Consider the following 15,750-nt stretch of genomic DNA (forward strand, 5'->3'; position numbering starts at 1 on the left):
CGAATCCGATTTGAAGGAGCCACAGCACAGACACGGCTGGAAGGTGCAGCGCGTAACACTGGGAAACCGAACACCTTGATACAGTTTTAGGGATCAACTTAGACATTTTAAAATCAAACACTTAGCTTGGATCAAAAATCTCCCTTTCCTAATTAAAGTTCACCAGGCTTGGAGCTCGCCGTCAGCCAGATGTGGAGCGCAAGGCCAAGCATGCTTTTAAGGGACACTGGCTAGGTCAAATTCGGCTACACTATTAGATTTTGCAAGCATAAATTTTACAAAAGCCAAGATACACCGTTTTGTTGGACTTTTTTTTTTAAATATGAGAGATGAAAATAAATAAAGGTCAGTAACATGGTTTATAAAACRGAAATAAAATACCAATGGAAGCAGACATTTTTAGTATGTCCCTCACACGCTGCATGTATTGCTGAGCTGTGATAGTACCTTRTGATCCGAAAAGAAAATTGATGAGGTATTGATATACGCACTTTCCTCAACCRTGCCAAGAGAAATACAACACATAGAAAGTATATTTGTTCTTTTCTGTTGGGCTCTTTCTGKTTTTTTAGACTCCTTTATTTTAAACAGTTCTCGATGCGAGTAGCAAAGGTGCATTAGGAGACAAGCTGCACAGGTTGCCCCCTTTAAAGATTACCTTTTCGAGCTCAGCATCCTGGAACGGGAACTGTCCAACCATTTTCTTATAAATCTCTTCATTTGTTACTGGGATGGGACTGTAGTTATCTGAATCAAGGATACTTCTATTAAAAAGAAAAAGAAAAAAATAAAGACAGCTACAGCAACCCTTCTTGCAAACAGCAACATCACTATCAATACTCACTTCAACAGAAAAGCCAATGCTCTGTGAAGAAAGACCAACCACAGTTCAACACATCTCTAACTGCTCAGTTGACCCAGTTCTTTAGCAATAGGTGCCAGGCAAAGATTTGATCTGCAGCAGGGAATCCCACTGGCCTAAAACTTCTCCCCATGTTTGCGACTGCTGATACTGTCTTTGCTGTTGCCGTACATGACGATGTCTCAAGCTCTCTGCCTTCAGTCTACATAAAACCCATGGCCACAGTTCAGCAGTGCTTTCAKTCCATCAGTCCAGACTGGAGGTTCAACAGCAGCTGAAAGCCCAAGTGAGCTCCAGTCCTCTCTGCTAYGGCAAAGAGGCACGCTCTACGAGCAAGCCTCCAACACACTGAAACAACTGAACCCATCCAGGATTTCCTGGGAGACCATCGCAGGAGGAGTTGGTAGCTCCAGAGCAGAGCGTGGGACCCCAGATAACCTCACGCGCCCCACCTGCAGGCAGCAGCTCAGCTCGCAGACATGCCCACTGCTGTGCTGAATACGCTGCACACAGCTCAACGCAGGAATGAGGATGCAGCAACCAACTGTCAGAGGGAGATCCGTAACGACAGCAGAAGCTTATTGCTCCACGACGTAAAAGGTTTGGTACACACTGATTTATTGAATATGTGTTCCTCACAACTCATTTCAAGCGGGATTTCCCAGGTTCAGGCAGAACCCACGCTAAGATTAACAGTGCCCAAAATTAGCCACAAGYTTGTCACTAATCTCCCTTAAAAGAACAATTTTATTTATAGGCTAACACTACTTTGTAAGAGAAGTCTCATAAGGGCATAGCTCTTAAAGAGCTTCTTACCTGAAAACCCCTGACCATTTCTTCAGCAGGGTTTCACTATACTGGTCTTGGATTTCCAACAGCATGTCAAAGAGCTGGTTCACTGGGAAGCCGTATCCCTGCATTGGCGGGGAAAGAGAGCAGCTCAATTTAKGTAAGAAAAAGTCACCAACAGGGAATTACACATTATTTTCTACATTTAACACGAAGAACGCTAGCAAATTCAACCCATTCACAACCGTGTGCACATCTAGTGCTGGGGACTCGCTGGCGGAGGCTGGAGGTTTGTGATTTCCAGCACCAAGCGCAATTTAAGACTTCAGCAGCAGGCGCAAGCAGGGCTGTGCGAGGGCGCAGCAGGGTGGCCGAGGTTCGGCGCTCGCCGCGGGCCAGTCGCCCCACGCACGGAGCGCATCAGCCCGGAGGCCGTCAGGCAGGCGCCACGGTTCACCCGCCCCGACATGAAAAAGCAGCCGCGGCAAGCCGAGGTCAGCCATTTAAACCTGCTGACAGACGTTTTCGGCGAGCAGCACGAGCGCTTAGCGAGATAAACGCCAGACATACCTGGAGTGTGTCTGCAAAGAGGACGATGAGGTTCTTCAAGTCCAGCACCAGGCTCGGGTCAGAACAGTAAGACTGTAAAAGAGGAGGAAATTAAAACATCTGTAACTGCAACGCACGGGAAAACATCCCCCTCGGTCCTCCTGTGTTATCCCTTGTGCAGTAACACATCGGCACGCAACATAGTCCTGGAGCTTTTCTCATAAAGCATAAGCTGTAACGAAGGGCAAGGGAAGACATACAGATAAGGGCATCTCTCCTTGCAGTGCACCATGATGAATAAGGTGTTCCGTTGCTCTAGAGATACCTGGAGTGTCTCTAAGATTACCCAGGAACGGTTGTTTTCTTTTTTTTTTCTACTAGGAGAGTGAGAAGAGATGAAGCAAATCAGCACATGGTTGTACCCAAAAGACAGCCTCGCTTCTCACGTAGCACCAGCACGCTGTGTCTGACAGTAACGAGGCACTGCAGCGAGCCATCTCCAAGCCCCCTTCGAAGACTGCATTGCCAATTGGAAGACTGAGGCTGAGGAAAACCACACTGTACACCTACGTCTTAGCACCATTCGTGGTCAGAGCTCCAACACAAATACTTATGGCAGGTGAAGACACTGCTGGAAACTCTGAAGACACCAGGGAGCCCAGCAAGAGCCACGGACCTGACCCACGTCACCCACATGCTCCAGGCATTACCGCTGCGCTAGCAGACAACCCGCTGCCATGAAATACGTGAAGTTTCAGACAGACTCTTACCAAATATAGAATCAGTGATCATAAGCTGGAAAAGTAAACTGAGATTTAAAGCTCCCTGAAACTCAAGGAGTAACAACTCCATTAATCAACACAAACGACTGGAAGAGATGCACTTTCCATTTCACTGTCCAAAACAGAAAGTCAGAAAGAAAGATAATGCCCTAAAGCTATCGGAAGTGATAAAAGATGTTCCCAGCCTACAAGCAAGGAAGAAAATCCAGGCATGAGAGCGTGGCTAGATGGAAAGAGGTAGAAGAGCCTCAACAAGGAGACAGCCCTCATCGAAGAGCAATGCTAGCGCAGCGGGATGGGCAGCACGGGTCCTCGCACAGGCTGGAGGCTGAACGGTGCACAGAGGTGACCGCGATGGCCACAAGAAGAGGGTTCAGAAATTGTGTAAAATGCCATGATTCCTGGTGGGGGGAGTCTTCTCCTGGCATGGCAGCCACTTCAGATATTAAGTTTGGCATCATTTAAAAGGACTTGTCAAGACGACAAAGTTGGTAAAACCAAAAAATTCGGTGTTTGTACACTCCCGGCTTGCACACTTAGAAAATCTCCAACAGGAAGTAAAGAGAAAAACACACCTGAAAACAGCTTGACAACACCACTGCTCAGCAACACGGCCGAGACACGTTAAACCAAGGTCAAGAGCATGGAAACGTGAAACTCCGTGTGGTCAGGAGGAACCAAAGGGGGCTGGGAACCGAAAGGCAGCGCAGCACCGGCGAGCCCTATCGCGTGGCACCTGCACACGGTCCATCGCGCTGGGTCCGGCAGCAGCTTCCCGCTTCCAGCGGCAGCAGCCGAGTTTTAATGATTTAGTAGCATGTTTTTCTGGAGAAAGTGTCCCGACTATTGGAAAAGGGACTTGGGGAAAATTACTAACTCTTTTTCTTTTTTTAAATAGGGCAGAGCACACAAAACGGGAGGAGAGCCGTACCTTTTTTTTTTTTTTTTTTGTACTGGCTTTGGGTTTCTTTTGCTCAAGCAGAGAAACAGCAAAGCAATAAGCAATTTTTTACAAACTTCTTCCAGTGTTATAGAGTAATAAATCTATTTACTGTCTTCTTAAGCATATATTCATTGTGGTTTGACAGCATCGCATTTGTTGCCATTAATTTGGAGAGAATACCAAAAAGGCTCACTGCGGTGTTCCAAATATGGGCTTTTTTCTCCCCAGTTTTACAGGACAAACTGACTCCCTCTGCTGGTGCAACTCCAAAGAGATCAACCAAGTAACAGAGAGCATCAAACCACTATCGTATTATTTCCAGTCCTCTCCAAAATGGAGAGTTTTGGTAAAAGGAAACACATTGGGAGTCAAGAAAGTTGAAGGTATCTCCTGGAAAAGAGCAGCGTATCTTCACTTTATTGGGTTAAAAAGACTCACGGGCAAAGAGGCAAAACAAAGACGACTACTGTGAAAAGCAGCGCGCTTCGGCATGTCAAAGCACAGTCAAGCAACAGCTGAACAGTCTGTGGCTTTTACTTACCGAATGTGTTCTCAGCGCTGCAATCGTTTTGGATAAAGCCATCTCCCACAGCTCATCAATATAAGCTCTGTTTACCAAGCCTTGGGTCGTATGCAAGATGTGATCTTCAACTACAAAAAACCTAACGGGGAGGAGAGAACGGCACCGGTTACAGGTTGCAAAGCCTCGGCAGCGGCTCGCAAACGCTGCATGCAACGGACGTGCAGGATTTGCACATGCACAAATGTCCAGAGCAAGCTCAGATTTGCAATATTACCTGCTCCAAACATAGCCAATGCTAAACATGTTTTTTCACCTATTTTTAACATTACAGTACTTTACATTAGGCTTCCCTGTATTACATAAGCAAACCAAAATATATTGTTCCTAGTAACGCAACTCCATATATGCACAAAGGTAGAATTTTCCTTATTTAAATTCTTATCTATATAAGCATATATTTATATGTCCGTTATTTAGAAGAACATCGCTCATTAAATCCTATTCCAGGCAGCAGCAATCGCATTACGACTGGTTAACTGCAGGGAAAATACTCTGGCATGCCTGGATACACCATATGCACGCAAACATTTAAAGGCAATCAGTTCGCTCCACTCCTCAGTCATCAAAAATATCGGTCAAAAAGAAGCAGTCTGYTGAAGGGAACAAGTGTCACACAACACATTTTAATATGGTAACGCACAAAACCGAAGCTGCATTTTGTAGGGAAAATCCAGCTGAGGAGCGTAAAGCCGTGTTAGAGGGCCAGCGGCGCACACGGCACTCGTGGTGCATGCGGAAATCCAGCGGCAATCTTGCTAAAGAAATTTCAGCGGCATACCCTATCTTTTTTTGGATTAGTGGTCTTAGGTTCCCTCCGCTTAGACATCGGCTGGTTTGGGAAGACTCTTGTCAAATTAGACTGCAATAATAAGAAGCTCATAGGAATAGAGGCTGGATATTCACTTTAGAATCACCCTGTTTACCGGGAAAATTGTCAAAGAGTAATTATCCAATATTAAGGAATAAAYAAGCCAGAGGGGCTATTCATCGCGTTATGGGAGCAAGTAGGTGCACATGGTGCACAAAGTTGATTTAGTCTCAAATGCTCGACAGCCTGCTTAACGGGTGCACGGGCTGGCAGGTCCCAAAGTGCCTGCCCTAGTGACAYAGCCAAGCTTTATTATTAATAATAATAATAATACATCTCCATTTGCAAATACCGAAAGAGCACTAACCACATTTGTCCCGTTTTGGCTTTTTTAAAGGACTCTCCAAAGGATCAGCGTTTCCCCCCCCCTCCCCCCCCCCCCCTCTTTTTAGGCCATTCGACAACCCAGGCGCACATATTTAGTGAGAGTGGATATAAAAAGAATACCTACCCTACAATTTGATTAAAATACTTCCTGTAGCCATCTAAAGTTTCATGCTGCAACAAAGCAAAAGTGAGCAGAGATTAAAACAAAGGCGGCCAGCGAAACTGGAAACAACCCCGAGACCACCCACGAGCCGCGACCRGCGCGGAGACAACGGGCTGCTCCTCCACCAGGCAGAGCAGCTTTGCTCACGGGAACCACGGGGCACTCGCACCATATTCGAGGGAGGCTGCAGGACCAAGCGAGCTTGTTTTCTCCTCTGTTTCCTGTAGTAGTTCTCAAAGGTCTCGCGGGCTCCCTGAAAAACAGAACAAACTCATTCGAGTCACCAGCTTTTGTGTTAACCTCAATTTGCTTTCGCATGAAAACTACTGCATTTCAGACGCAAAGTGCAGTCTCCTACAAAACTTGATCCAAATATCAGATGAGAAAGAGTTTTACTCCAGGCACTGAGTCAAGTAACAAGCTACGGAGGCACTCGAGGATCTGGGGAGCTACCCTGTACTCATCCTCCAGCATCCCTGTGCAGCTGTGGTCATGCGGTGGTGTAGGACCAGCTTCTTTACTGGCCCATAATGTGAACAACCATCTGATTTCGCACACTTAACCCTGAGGATAGTGACCCAACCAAATCTCTAGTGTTAGCAAAAAGAAAGAGCTCAAACAATGCCAAAAAGTGGCAGAAATTCCTAACTGATCCACAGGTAAGGTAGTGCCATTACAGCCACAACGGTCAGAGATTTAGGGAAAAAAGGTGGTTGATACTGTTATTTTGAAAGTGGCTTGTTTTTCCAAGCTGGTCTAGATCTGAGCATCCCCACCCAGGCAGCACAACAAAACTGCGAGGATCCTCAGATGCCATCAGCCTGATGAGCCATTCTGACCTTCAGCTACCGCCCAGGTCCCCTAGGCTATGCAAAACCCGGCTGTTTCATCCCTGCCTATTCCCTCCTCCCCCACACCTATATTGTTATGTCTGAAATTGGATTAGAAACACTTCTGAGAAGGGACATCGGCTTGCTTTGAACCGGTGAGAGCCAAAATCTCGTTTGGAATTCACAAAACAAACAAAATGCAACAACAAATATCACCTGTCAGAGAAAGGCATCAGACATCAACCTTTCCTACTTAAAAAAAAAAAAAAAAAAAAAAAAAGTTACTTTATTGACTCTATTGACTCTCCTTCAATCATTATTCAAGTAGTCTGCCCTAAGAAGCCCTCTACTCAAGGAAATTAATGTAATTATTCTAGCAGAGCTCTAGCTTGACTCACTCCCTTCCTTCTGCAAGGCTCCAGGCTAAAGAAGATCAGCTGGTCTTCTACCCCCTCTTCTAGCTGACTGTCCCTCACCCCAACTTCACTCTTTGTGAAGGACAGAGCCATTTCTTGATAGGCAGGTCCCCATTCAATGATTTGTGCCTCATAGAATCAGAGAATCAGCAAGGTTGGAAGGGACCTCTGGAGATCATCTAGGCCAACCTCCCCGCTCAGCAGAGTCTCCTACAGCATGGTAGACAGGGTTGCATCCAGGCAGGCCTTGAAGATCTCCAGAGAAGGAGACTCCACAACCTCTCCGGGAAACCTGGTCCAGTGCTCCGTCACTCTCACGGGAAGAAATTCCCCCTCACGGTCAGRCCGAACTTCCTGTGCTTCAATTTCTGCCCGTTGCCTCTTGTCCTGTCACACGGGACAACTGAAAAGAGTTTTTCCCTGTCCCCTTGACACCCTCCCTGCAGGTACTTGTACACATTGATCAGATCCCCCCTCAGTCTTCTCTTCCCCAGGCTGMAGAGGCCCAGCTCTCGCAGCCGTTCCTCGTAGAGCAGGTGCTCCAGCCCTCTGATCATCTTCGTAGCCCTACGCTGGACTCTCTCCAGTAGCTCCAAGTCTCTCTTGTACTGGGGAGCCCAGAACTGGACACAGTACTCGAGATGAGGCCTCCCCAGGGCTGAGGAGAGGGGCAGGATCACCTCCCTCGACCTGCTGGCAATACTCTTCCCAATGCACCCCAGGAGACCATTGGCCTTCTTGGCCACAAGGGCACACTGCTGGCTCATGGTCAACTTGTCATCCACCAGCACTCCCACGTCCTTCTCTGCAGAGCTGCTCTCTAGAAGGTCAGCCCCCAGCCTGTACTGGTGCCTAGGGTTATTTTCTCCTACATGCAGGACTCTGCACTTACCCTTGTGGAACCTCATGAGGTTCCTCTCTGCCCAACTCTCCAGCCTGTCCAGGTCTCTCTGAATGGCAGCACAGCCCTCAGGTGTGTCAGCCACTCCTCCCAGCTTGGTAGCATCAGCAAACTTGCTGAGGAGACACTCGGCCCCCTCATCCAGGTCGCTGATGAAGAAGTTGAACAGGATGCGACCCAGTACTGAGCCCTGGGGGACACCACTAGCCACAGGCCTCCAACTAGACTCCAAGCCACTGATGACAACCCTCTGAGCTCTGCCTTTCAGCCAGTTCTCAATCCACATCACTGTCCACTCGTCTAACTCACACTTCCTGAGCTTGCCTATGAGGATGTTATGGGAGACATTGTCAAAAGCCTTGCTGAAGTCAAGGGACACAACGTCCTCTGCTCTCCCCTCATCTACCCAGCCAGTCATTCGGCCATATGTACAAGGATGCTGCAGCTGGGACTTCTCAGCTGAAATTCAAGTAACTTCAAAAGCTTGTAATTTACTTCCAAAAGACAGCTCCAAGATGTCCTGTTTCTAGGTTATGCAGCAAGCTTGTTTGGTGAACAAAACCCACATTTCTTTTGAACTAAATACAAACCTTCTTCAGAGGACCCACGAAGCCCTAACCTCCCTTAACGATTCTCTCTCAGGCTTGAGAAACAGCATTTCACAGGATCCTGGTGCTACCCTTCCCCTCTGAGCTTTAACGATGCAATCAGAGAACTAAGATAGATGGGCTGTCTCATTCCCAGCCCTATCACTGACTGCCTCCAACTTCAGACCCATCATTAAATCTTGCTGCGCTTCATCTCTCAAAATCTACACAGGTGGCAAAAACAAACCCAACTATCTCCAAGGCTGAACATACCAAGAACTCTCCTTTGGTTGCATCAAGATTTTTGATTGAAATGACTTGGACAAACTTAGTGCAGCCCACTGTTACCAATAAATTTGTGATGCAGATGCAAAAGCRAAGGCTTTTTTCTTTTTTTCAATAAATTTTCGATTTTTAAAAAATAAAAAGAAGATCCTTGCTTGATTCCAGGGATGGACAGCACCAGGTAAGGCAAGAGTGTGCAGAGATCAGCCTCAACCTCCAGGAAGGGCACCAACACACAATTTGGTCCCTCAAGCCAGCCCCTGTGATTAGCTTTACACAAAATTGTACAGAGGTCCCTGGGTAAATAACTCCTCATTACTGAACAAGCTGCCATCCCAAACTATGCTGGCAAAACACCACAGGGACCTTAAGGACTTACTGGAAATTCAGATGGCAGGTCATTGATTTCAGACTGGTATCCTCCTCCTAAAAAGGCATTTTAGTATGAGATTTTGATGATTTCTGCTAGGACTACGCCGCAGCAATGCAGTTCAGCTAAAACCCCTTTCCCTCATCCTTCCAACTGAGCTTCCTAATGAGCCCAAGAAGAGCTGCTCCCTGCTCACCCCCCCCTTGTTACCCATTCTGGGCAGAAAGAAAGGGCAAGAAGGCATCCTTTGCCACAGGGGATAAACCGCAAGCCTGTGCTTTTTTTGGAAATATTTTCTATCCCTATTTTACACATGGCTTTGAGGAAGATGAAGCATTTGGATCAGCTGTACAAAGCTCTCCGTGACTTGACCAAATTTGAGACTGAATTTCAGAGGAAGAATGTTTTCTACAGACACTGGAAGCAAGAGCAATATGAACCGAGCTCAAGATATCCTATTAAGAACTTACTACAAACCAGCTCTCCACTTCAGAGTGAAGCTTCTTCATTCCTACAGGACCCTTAGAAAACTTTGGAGGCCAGATCCTCCTTCTTTCAGGACGACAAAGGGCTGTAATGGTACTAGGGGAGAAGGAAGACCATCAAAGAGCTTTGAAAGCATTCCCCAAAAATGTACACCATCTTCGCATTTTAACAGATTCCCAAAGATCTGAGGCCGAGAAACCTGCTGTTTTGACCAAAACCATTTCTCTCTCAATGCTACTGTTCCCTTTTTTTTTTTCTTGAGCAGACTTAAAACGTCCCTATATCATTGCAACAAACAAGTATCCCTCCTCCCCAAAAATCTCTCTTGACACCACCTATGTTTTCTTTGCATACAAGTTTATCATTTTCTCTTAAGTCCTTTCCTCCATCATCCTCCTAGACTTTCTTGCTGCTCACATACTATATTCCCCTAAAAATTGGAAGTCCTTTTTCCTCTTGGTGGGACTTTTAGCTAGACCACCCAATTTCATACACTTGATCTATTTCAGACTATTCAATTCATCAGGTCTTCAAAAAATATTCTTCTTTTTCTCTGTACTCTACTTTCTTTAAATATCATTTTCCTCTGGGCAAAAAATAAGCCAAAAAAAAAAAAAAAAACAATCAAACAAAAAGAAACCACACCAAAGAGCTATCCAGAACATGTTGCAAGACTCCATGTTTTATAGACTGCTCATCTGGAAACACCAAACAGTGTTTCTACTTAGATCTCATTCTCCTCTCACAGCCCCACGCGTGGTGACAATTCACACTAATTCTGTCATTACCTCTCTTTCATCAGACCTGCACGCATACGTGCCCCAAGCCTCGTTGCCGTGTCCTCTCAGTGGGAACCAAGCCAACCTTCTCCCTGTTATGCCCTTAAAAGCAACTATCTCCCTTTGTCAAGATGTGGTGCTCCAGCAATATCTTTTGTTTTAAACAAAATTCATGGTACATACGCAATTTTAAGAGGCATGTGGCAGGCCTGACAGCTGTGACAACCTGGGAAATATTACTGGAGGGAGCAACTCCCARCTCTAACCTCCCACTGCTGTCCCACCTCAGCACGGGCCACAGCTGCTCCTTGGTCAGAAGCAAGACGCTGATTATAAGTATCCTTAGAGAGGCAAGATCYTTGCTCCTTTAGGGTTTCTTACACGCTTCACCTATAATTTGGGGAAGACACGTAAGCGTGCTGGGCGAAGGAGAAGGAGGACCCTCACTTATTCATCCACTTAGAACACGTTTTCCTCCAATTCTCAGCTCGTCTACTTAAGCAAGTAGGAAGACTCCAAAGCTACACTTCCAAACTACACATTTATTCTAATCATTGGTCCAGGAAAAACCCTCCGTAACACTTCATATTTTTAAAATTATYAGGCAGAACTTTCCTTCTCAAAGTAGCTTCAGAGTTCATAGGGCTGGCAACAAAAAACAGATAACTATGATGGCAGATGAGCAGCACATAAGGGAAAACAGAATATAATCACGAGAATGCAAATGCAAAGGATAAAAAAAAACAAAAAAAAACAAAAGTTTCATAACTTAGGAGCAGCAGAGAGCTGAAAGTAAATCTTGTTGTGAATTATAACGGAAAAATGTGCTGTAAATTTCCTGCAATCTATTCGCTGCTGTCCTCAGCAAATAATTCAAATGCCCAGCAAAGTGGAGTTTCTGCATCCAGAATGCACAGACGACAAGGTCTTGTGTTAATAAATTTCTGCTTCCCTTATTAACCTGGAAGCAGAAACCACCCTGGATGGCTGTATAAAATAATAATTTACTAGCAGCRTAAGGCAGCAGGAAGCATGCCCGCGATAACCCGTGACTCCAATGCAGTCATTACAGGCTGCACCATCCCACACGCTTCACAGTCCTTTCAACGTTTGCCCAGAAATCAGCAGATCCTCTGAACTCTTACGTTAAAATGTCGGTACAAAGGAAGCAAGGTGATGCGCTGTTTCCTCTTCCACCTCAGAAAGGCAAGGTCCTGCTGAACCCTGCTGGGACTACTTACCTGTAGTTMAAAACAAACCAACTAGCTCAAGTGTATAGAACGTAGATTACTTCCTAGGCAAGATCCAAGCTATGCCTGGTTCTGTCCATATATATGGACACCAGTTCATAACATCCATGGAACAAGCAGAAACAGCCTCAACGCATTGGTAACAGCCTAGATTCAAATCCCTTGGAGAAGGGCTCTTTTACAGCRTGTCATCCACCAAGCACATCATTCTGAACACTGCAGCTCTGGTTTAAGCAGACAGGTCAAGAATGAACTTGGCTCTCTTCCTTGTTAGCAAGAATCTTAAACTCGTGGTCCATCTGGATTTAGTAATGTATTAGCATTTGCTACTGCATGACCTGGATTTTCCTTAAATTTCTCTCTGGCTTTCACTGGCTCTTCACCCTCCTTTGACTTTGGTCCATGGAAATTCTCAGTAATGTTTCAGAAACTCTCCCACCCTTAAGCAAGACTTGCACAGCATCTCACAAAAACATAGTGAACATCAGCAGCTCCACTCCTACAAAACCCATTTCAAGGACTTAGGTAAACTGTTTTGCATGAAGTAGATCAGCCTTCCTATCTGTGAAAGTCTGCCTTTATATGGTTCCCAGTTCACACGGCAAATTGAAAATGGAGCTCCCAAAATCCAAAACTTTGTTGTATCCAAGTTAGGACATCACAGCACAGATGAGTGATCAGCTAGATGCATGTATAACTGGTCAGATGGTCACAGTCAGAGGGACATGACTAATCAGTTTGTCCCAACAGGCAGGCTCTGAGGTTAAAGGACCACGAGTTTTGGTAGACAGCAAGCTGAACATGGGCCAGCACTATTCCTTGCCACAAAGGCAGCCAACAGTATCCTGGGATCCAACAGCTGCCTTCTAATACCTACAAGGAGGTCATTAAGAAGATGGAGCCAGGCTCTTCACAGCAGCAAATGGTAGGAGGAGACACAGGCATAAATGAAACAGAAGGGTTCTGACTGGAGATAACAAAAGACTTTTTCACAGCAAAAACAGTCAGGCAGAGTGGGCTGCCCAGTGAGGTCTCGCAGCCMGTCCTTGGGGGTTTTCAAGGCCAGACTGCATAAAGCCCTGAGCAACCTRGTCTGATCTCACAGCTGACCTGCTTTGAGCAGGAGGTTGGACTAGAGGCTTCCCGAGGTCCCATACAACTTGAATGATCCTATGCTATAAAAATGGGGCTTTACCAGCAGTCTACACACAGATTTTGAACCCTCCAGGTGTTCTACACACAACTTATTTCTTAAACTAGCTCAAAGTGTCCTGAGCACTTCAGCCACTTATGACGTACCACCTTCTGCAAGGAGGAAGTGCCAGAACTGTGGCCAGACTCCTGTTTGGGGGACTAAATTTACACTTCAGCCAATCTCCATTTCATTTTAGCAGGTAACAGCATATTCCTTTCTCCCCGTTTCACTGAGCAGGGGTACTGCGATTTGTCTCCCCTCACCTGGCTCAAACGGTCCCCTATAGATAGCCTGTTTCATTTTCATTTGTGTGCGAGTGCCAAACAACACCTAGCACCATACCAATCCTGAAGAGACACTTGGTCAAGTTTGGATCTCACTTCTATTTTCCTTTTATAACCCCAGAGTTTCATGGGTTTACATAAAATCAGATCCACACTTACAACCTCTGCTCCAATGCACCAATGGCCCCCAGCACAGTTTGGACATGACATACCTTGTCAAAAACAGCAGAGAAATCTTTTAATCCTGCAAATACCCACCTCCTACCTCCAAATTATCTACAAAGGGCAGGTGTTCTAAGCAGAGACAACCATCTGGCACTTCAAGAAGCCCAAAAGATGTATGTATACTAGCTAGAAGTAAGTTGCAAAAAGATGAGCTTCGAAAAAAAAAGTTTAGCATGTACTGAAGATCTTTCAAGCCAAGAGAACATCAGTAGCCACTAATGAAACACAAAGAAGAGAAGTTCAGCTATTAAGCAGGTGTTTAACTCTAAAAAAATAAATATTCCCAAACAATTTCACAGCAACATGCGGGTATGCATGCAGGTGCGCCACATTAAGATGTGCGTGCTTTACTGAATCAGATCAAAAAAGAGGCCTTTGCTTGCTTGCTGAAACCACTTGTTTACTGTAAACACCACCTCGATACTGCAAACAAAAAGATAAAGCTAAACAGAAAACTGCGTGGGGGTGGAAGAGAGCATGCTCGTACAGCAAGGGCTGCTTTTGAGGTGAGCCTCTCCCTCCGAGGTTTGCAGCGCTGTACGTGCTCACCAGCGACCGCTCTCGCTGCCACGTGCGCTGCACAGCTGAACGAGCACACAAGAGACGAGCACGAGATGGCTGAGGGTTGTGGACTCTCTATCCTTGGGAGATATTCAGAAGCCCTCTGGATACGGTCCTGGGCAACATTCACTAGGTGACCCTGCTTGAGYCGAGGAGGTCGGACTAGATGATCTCCAGAGGTCACTTCCAACCCAAACTATTCTGCAATTCTGTGAAAATGGAGTGTCCTTGCAAGTGAACTCTGACTGATGAAAAGCACACAAACGCATTGGGCTTGAGAAGCTACAGCTCAGTTTATYCAGACCTAGAGTATGGTCTGTTGCATCTCTTCCTAAAAGGGCCACCGGCACACTCATGGAGCCATTTTCTTCCTACTGGAGTGTCTGAACCAAGCCCTGCAGCAAGCAGTATCTGTTCTCATCTCCACCCAGCCAGGCTGACTCAGACAGGCACCTCTGTAGAGGAGAACAGCAAAATTCACTTCTCCCAGTGAGTAAATCCCACATTTTGATGTGCCACACAAATTAGTGCAAAGTGAATTGGATGTTTTTAGATGCTTCAGAGCTTGTTTTCAACAAAGCTGCACTGATAGGAACCTGCTGATTTACTAGATTTTTGCTCAAGCACTTTAAAAACTGAGACCTTGCAAAGAGGAGGAAGGCCAAAGAGCATGACTGGAGCCCATGCCAAAGAAGAGTGCTCCAGAGATTGTGTGGTACCACAACATGGCCATGAGCTAAACTAAAAGAAACTGAACAAGAACCAGGGAGAGTCACCACGGTAGATGGATGACCTGGAATGCTCCTTAGGAGCTCTGGAGTTCTCTTCCCTCCCTCTGATCATGCATTTAAGTTAATTTAAAGCAAAGTTTGAAAGCAAAAAAATTATGAAGCCAAAAGAAGATGAAAGCAAAGTTTGGAGTCTGGGTGCAACAGTCAATATGAAAACAAGCTAGAGTTGGTGGAGCAAGACGGGTTAGTAGGCGCTGGCTGCGCTGCCTGGGTCTCCTCCTTCAGCAGGAGGAACAAGGATCATGGAAATACCTTCCCGGCAGGTAGAGCACTGCGATCCCAGGCRAGCTGTCTGGCAAACCCAATTTCAAAACCAATTCCCTACTAGGAATAGCCAGAATACYAGGATTTTCTTTAACTCGGCAGAAAAGCAGCACAGGGAACACCGCTTACTATCAAGAAGGCTTCTTTGGGTCCCCCAGTAACTCCGGGCAGCTTGCCACCGCCTCCAGGCCACGAAGCAGTTAACCACAGAGGACAACACGGAAGACTTCCCCCCGTTCTCCCCCTTCCTCCAGGATGGGCTCGCAGCAGTGACCCTCTCAACGGGCCGGCGCTCCTCCGTCTCAGAAAATAAGGCCATTACGCCTGCCCCGCGACCGCCCGAGCTCGCCAGGCATCATTGTTCTCCCGGCTCTGCCTAYGGGAAGCAAGAGCTATTTTCCATTTAGGCTATGGTAAAGCCTTTAATTTCACCCTGCCGGCTGCAGCTGGAGTTCCCTTTTAACTGCTCGGCTACAGGAGCGAAGACAGTTTTATATGGAAGAAAACGCTGAAAAGGCCACTTTAATATGCTTGCACGTGAAAAGGGGAGAGCTTTTCATACCGCACCATAACGAGGGTCAGCGGGATATTACACTTCACCATATGGCTAATTTGCACAGCGGGTCAGATGCTCTATTTTTTTTTTTTTTTTTAAAAAAA

The 15,750-nt window shown here is 46.1% G+C and overlaps 1 protein-coding gene across 4 annotated transcripts in view; it reads right to left on the reverse strand.

Annotated features, from left to right (window-relative positions):
• The window catches only part of EXOC6B (exocyst complex component 6B), a 291,841-nt gene that overhangs the window by 117,173 nt on the left and 158,918 nt on the right, over positions 1 to 15,750 (reverse strand). For all 4 annotated transcript variants that reach the window (XM_085308226.1, XM_085308224.1, XM_085308225.1 and 1 more), the window contains exons 9-14: positions 6,036 to 6,119; positions 5,828 to 5,874; positions 4,467 to 4,587; positions 2,222 to 2,293; positions 1,679 to 1,776; positions 659 to 764 (exon numbers count right to left, since the gene is read on the reverse strand). In XM_085308226.1, coding sequence (XP_085164352.1) covers positions 659 to 764; positions 1,679 to 1,776; positions 2,222 to 2,293; positions 4,467 to 4,587; positions 5,828 to 5,874; positions 6,036 to 6,119 — 528 coding nt within the window. The remainder of the gene's footprint in view (positions 1 to 658; positions 765 to 1,678; positions 1,777 to 2,221; positions 2,294 to 4,466; positions 4,588 to 5,827; positions 5,875 to 6,035; positions 6,120 to 15,750) is intronic.

Source organism: Rhea americana, unplaced genomic scaffold (assembly GCF_003343005.1).
Source record: "Rhea americana isolate MKP2758 unplaced genomic scaffold, rheAme1 scaffold_270, whole genome shotgun sequence".
Classification (NCBI taxonomy): domain Eukaryota; kingdom Metazoa; phylum Chordata; class Aves; order Rheiformes; family Rheidae; genus Rhea; species Rhea americana.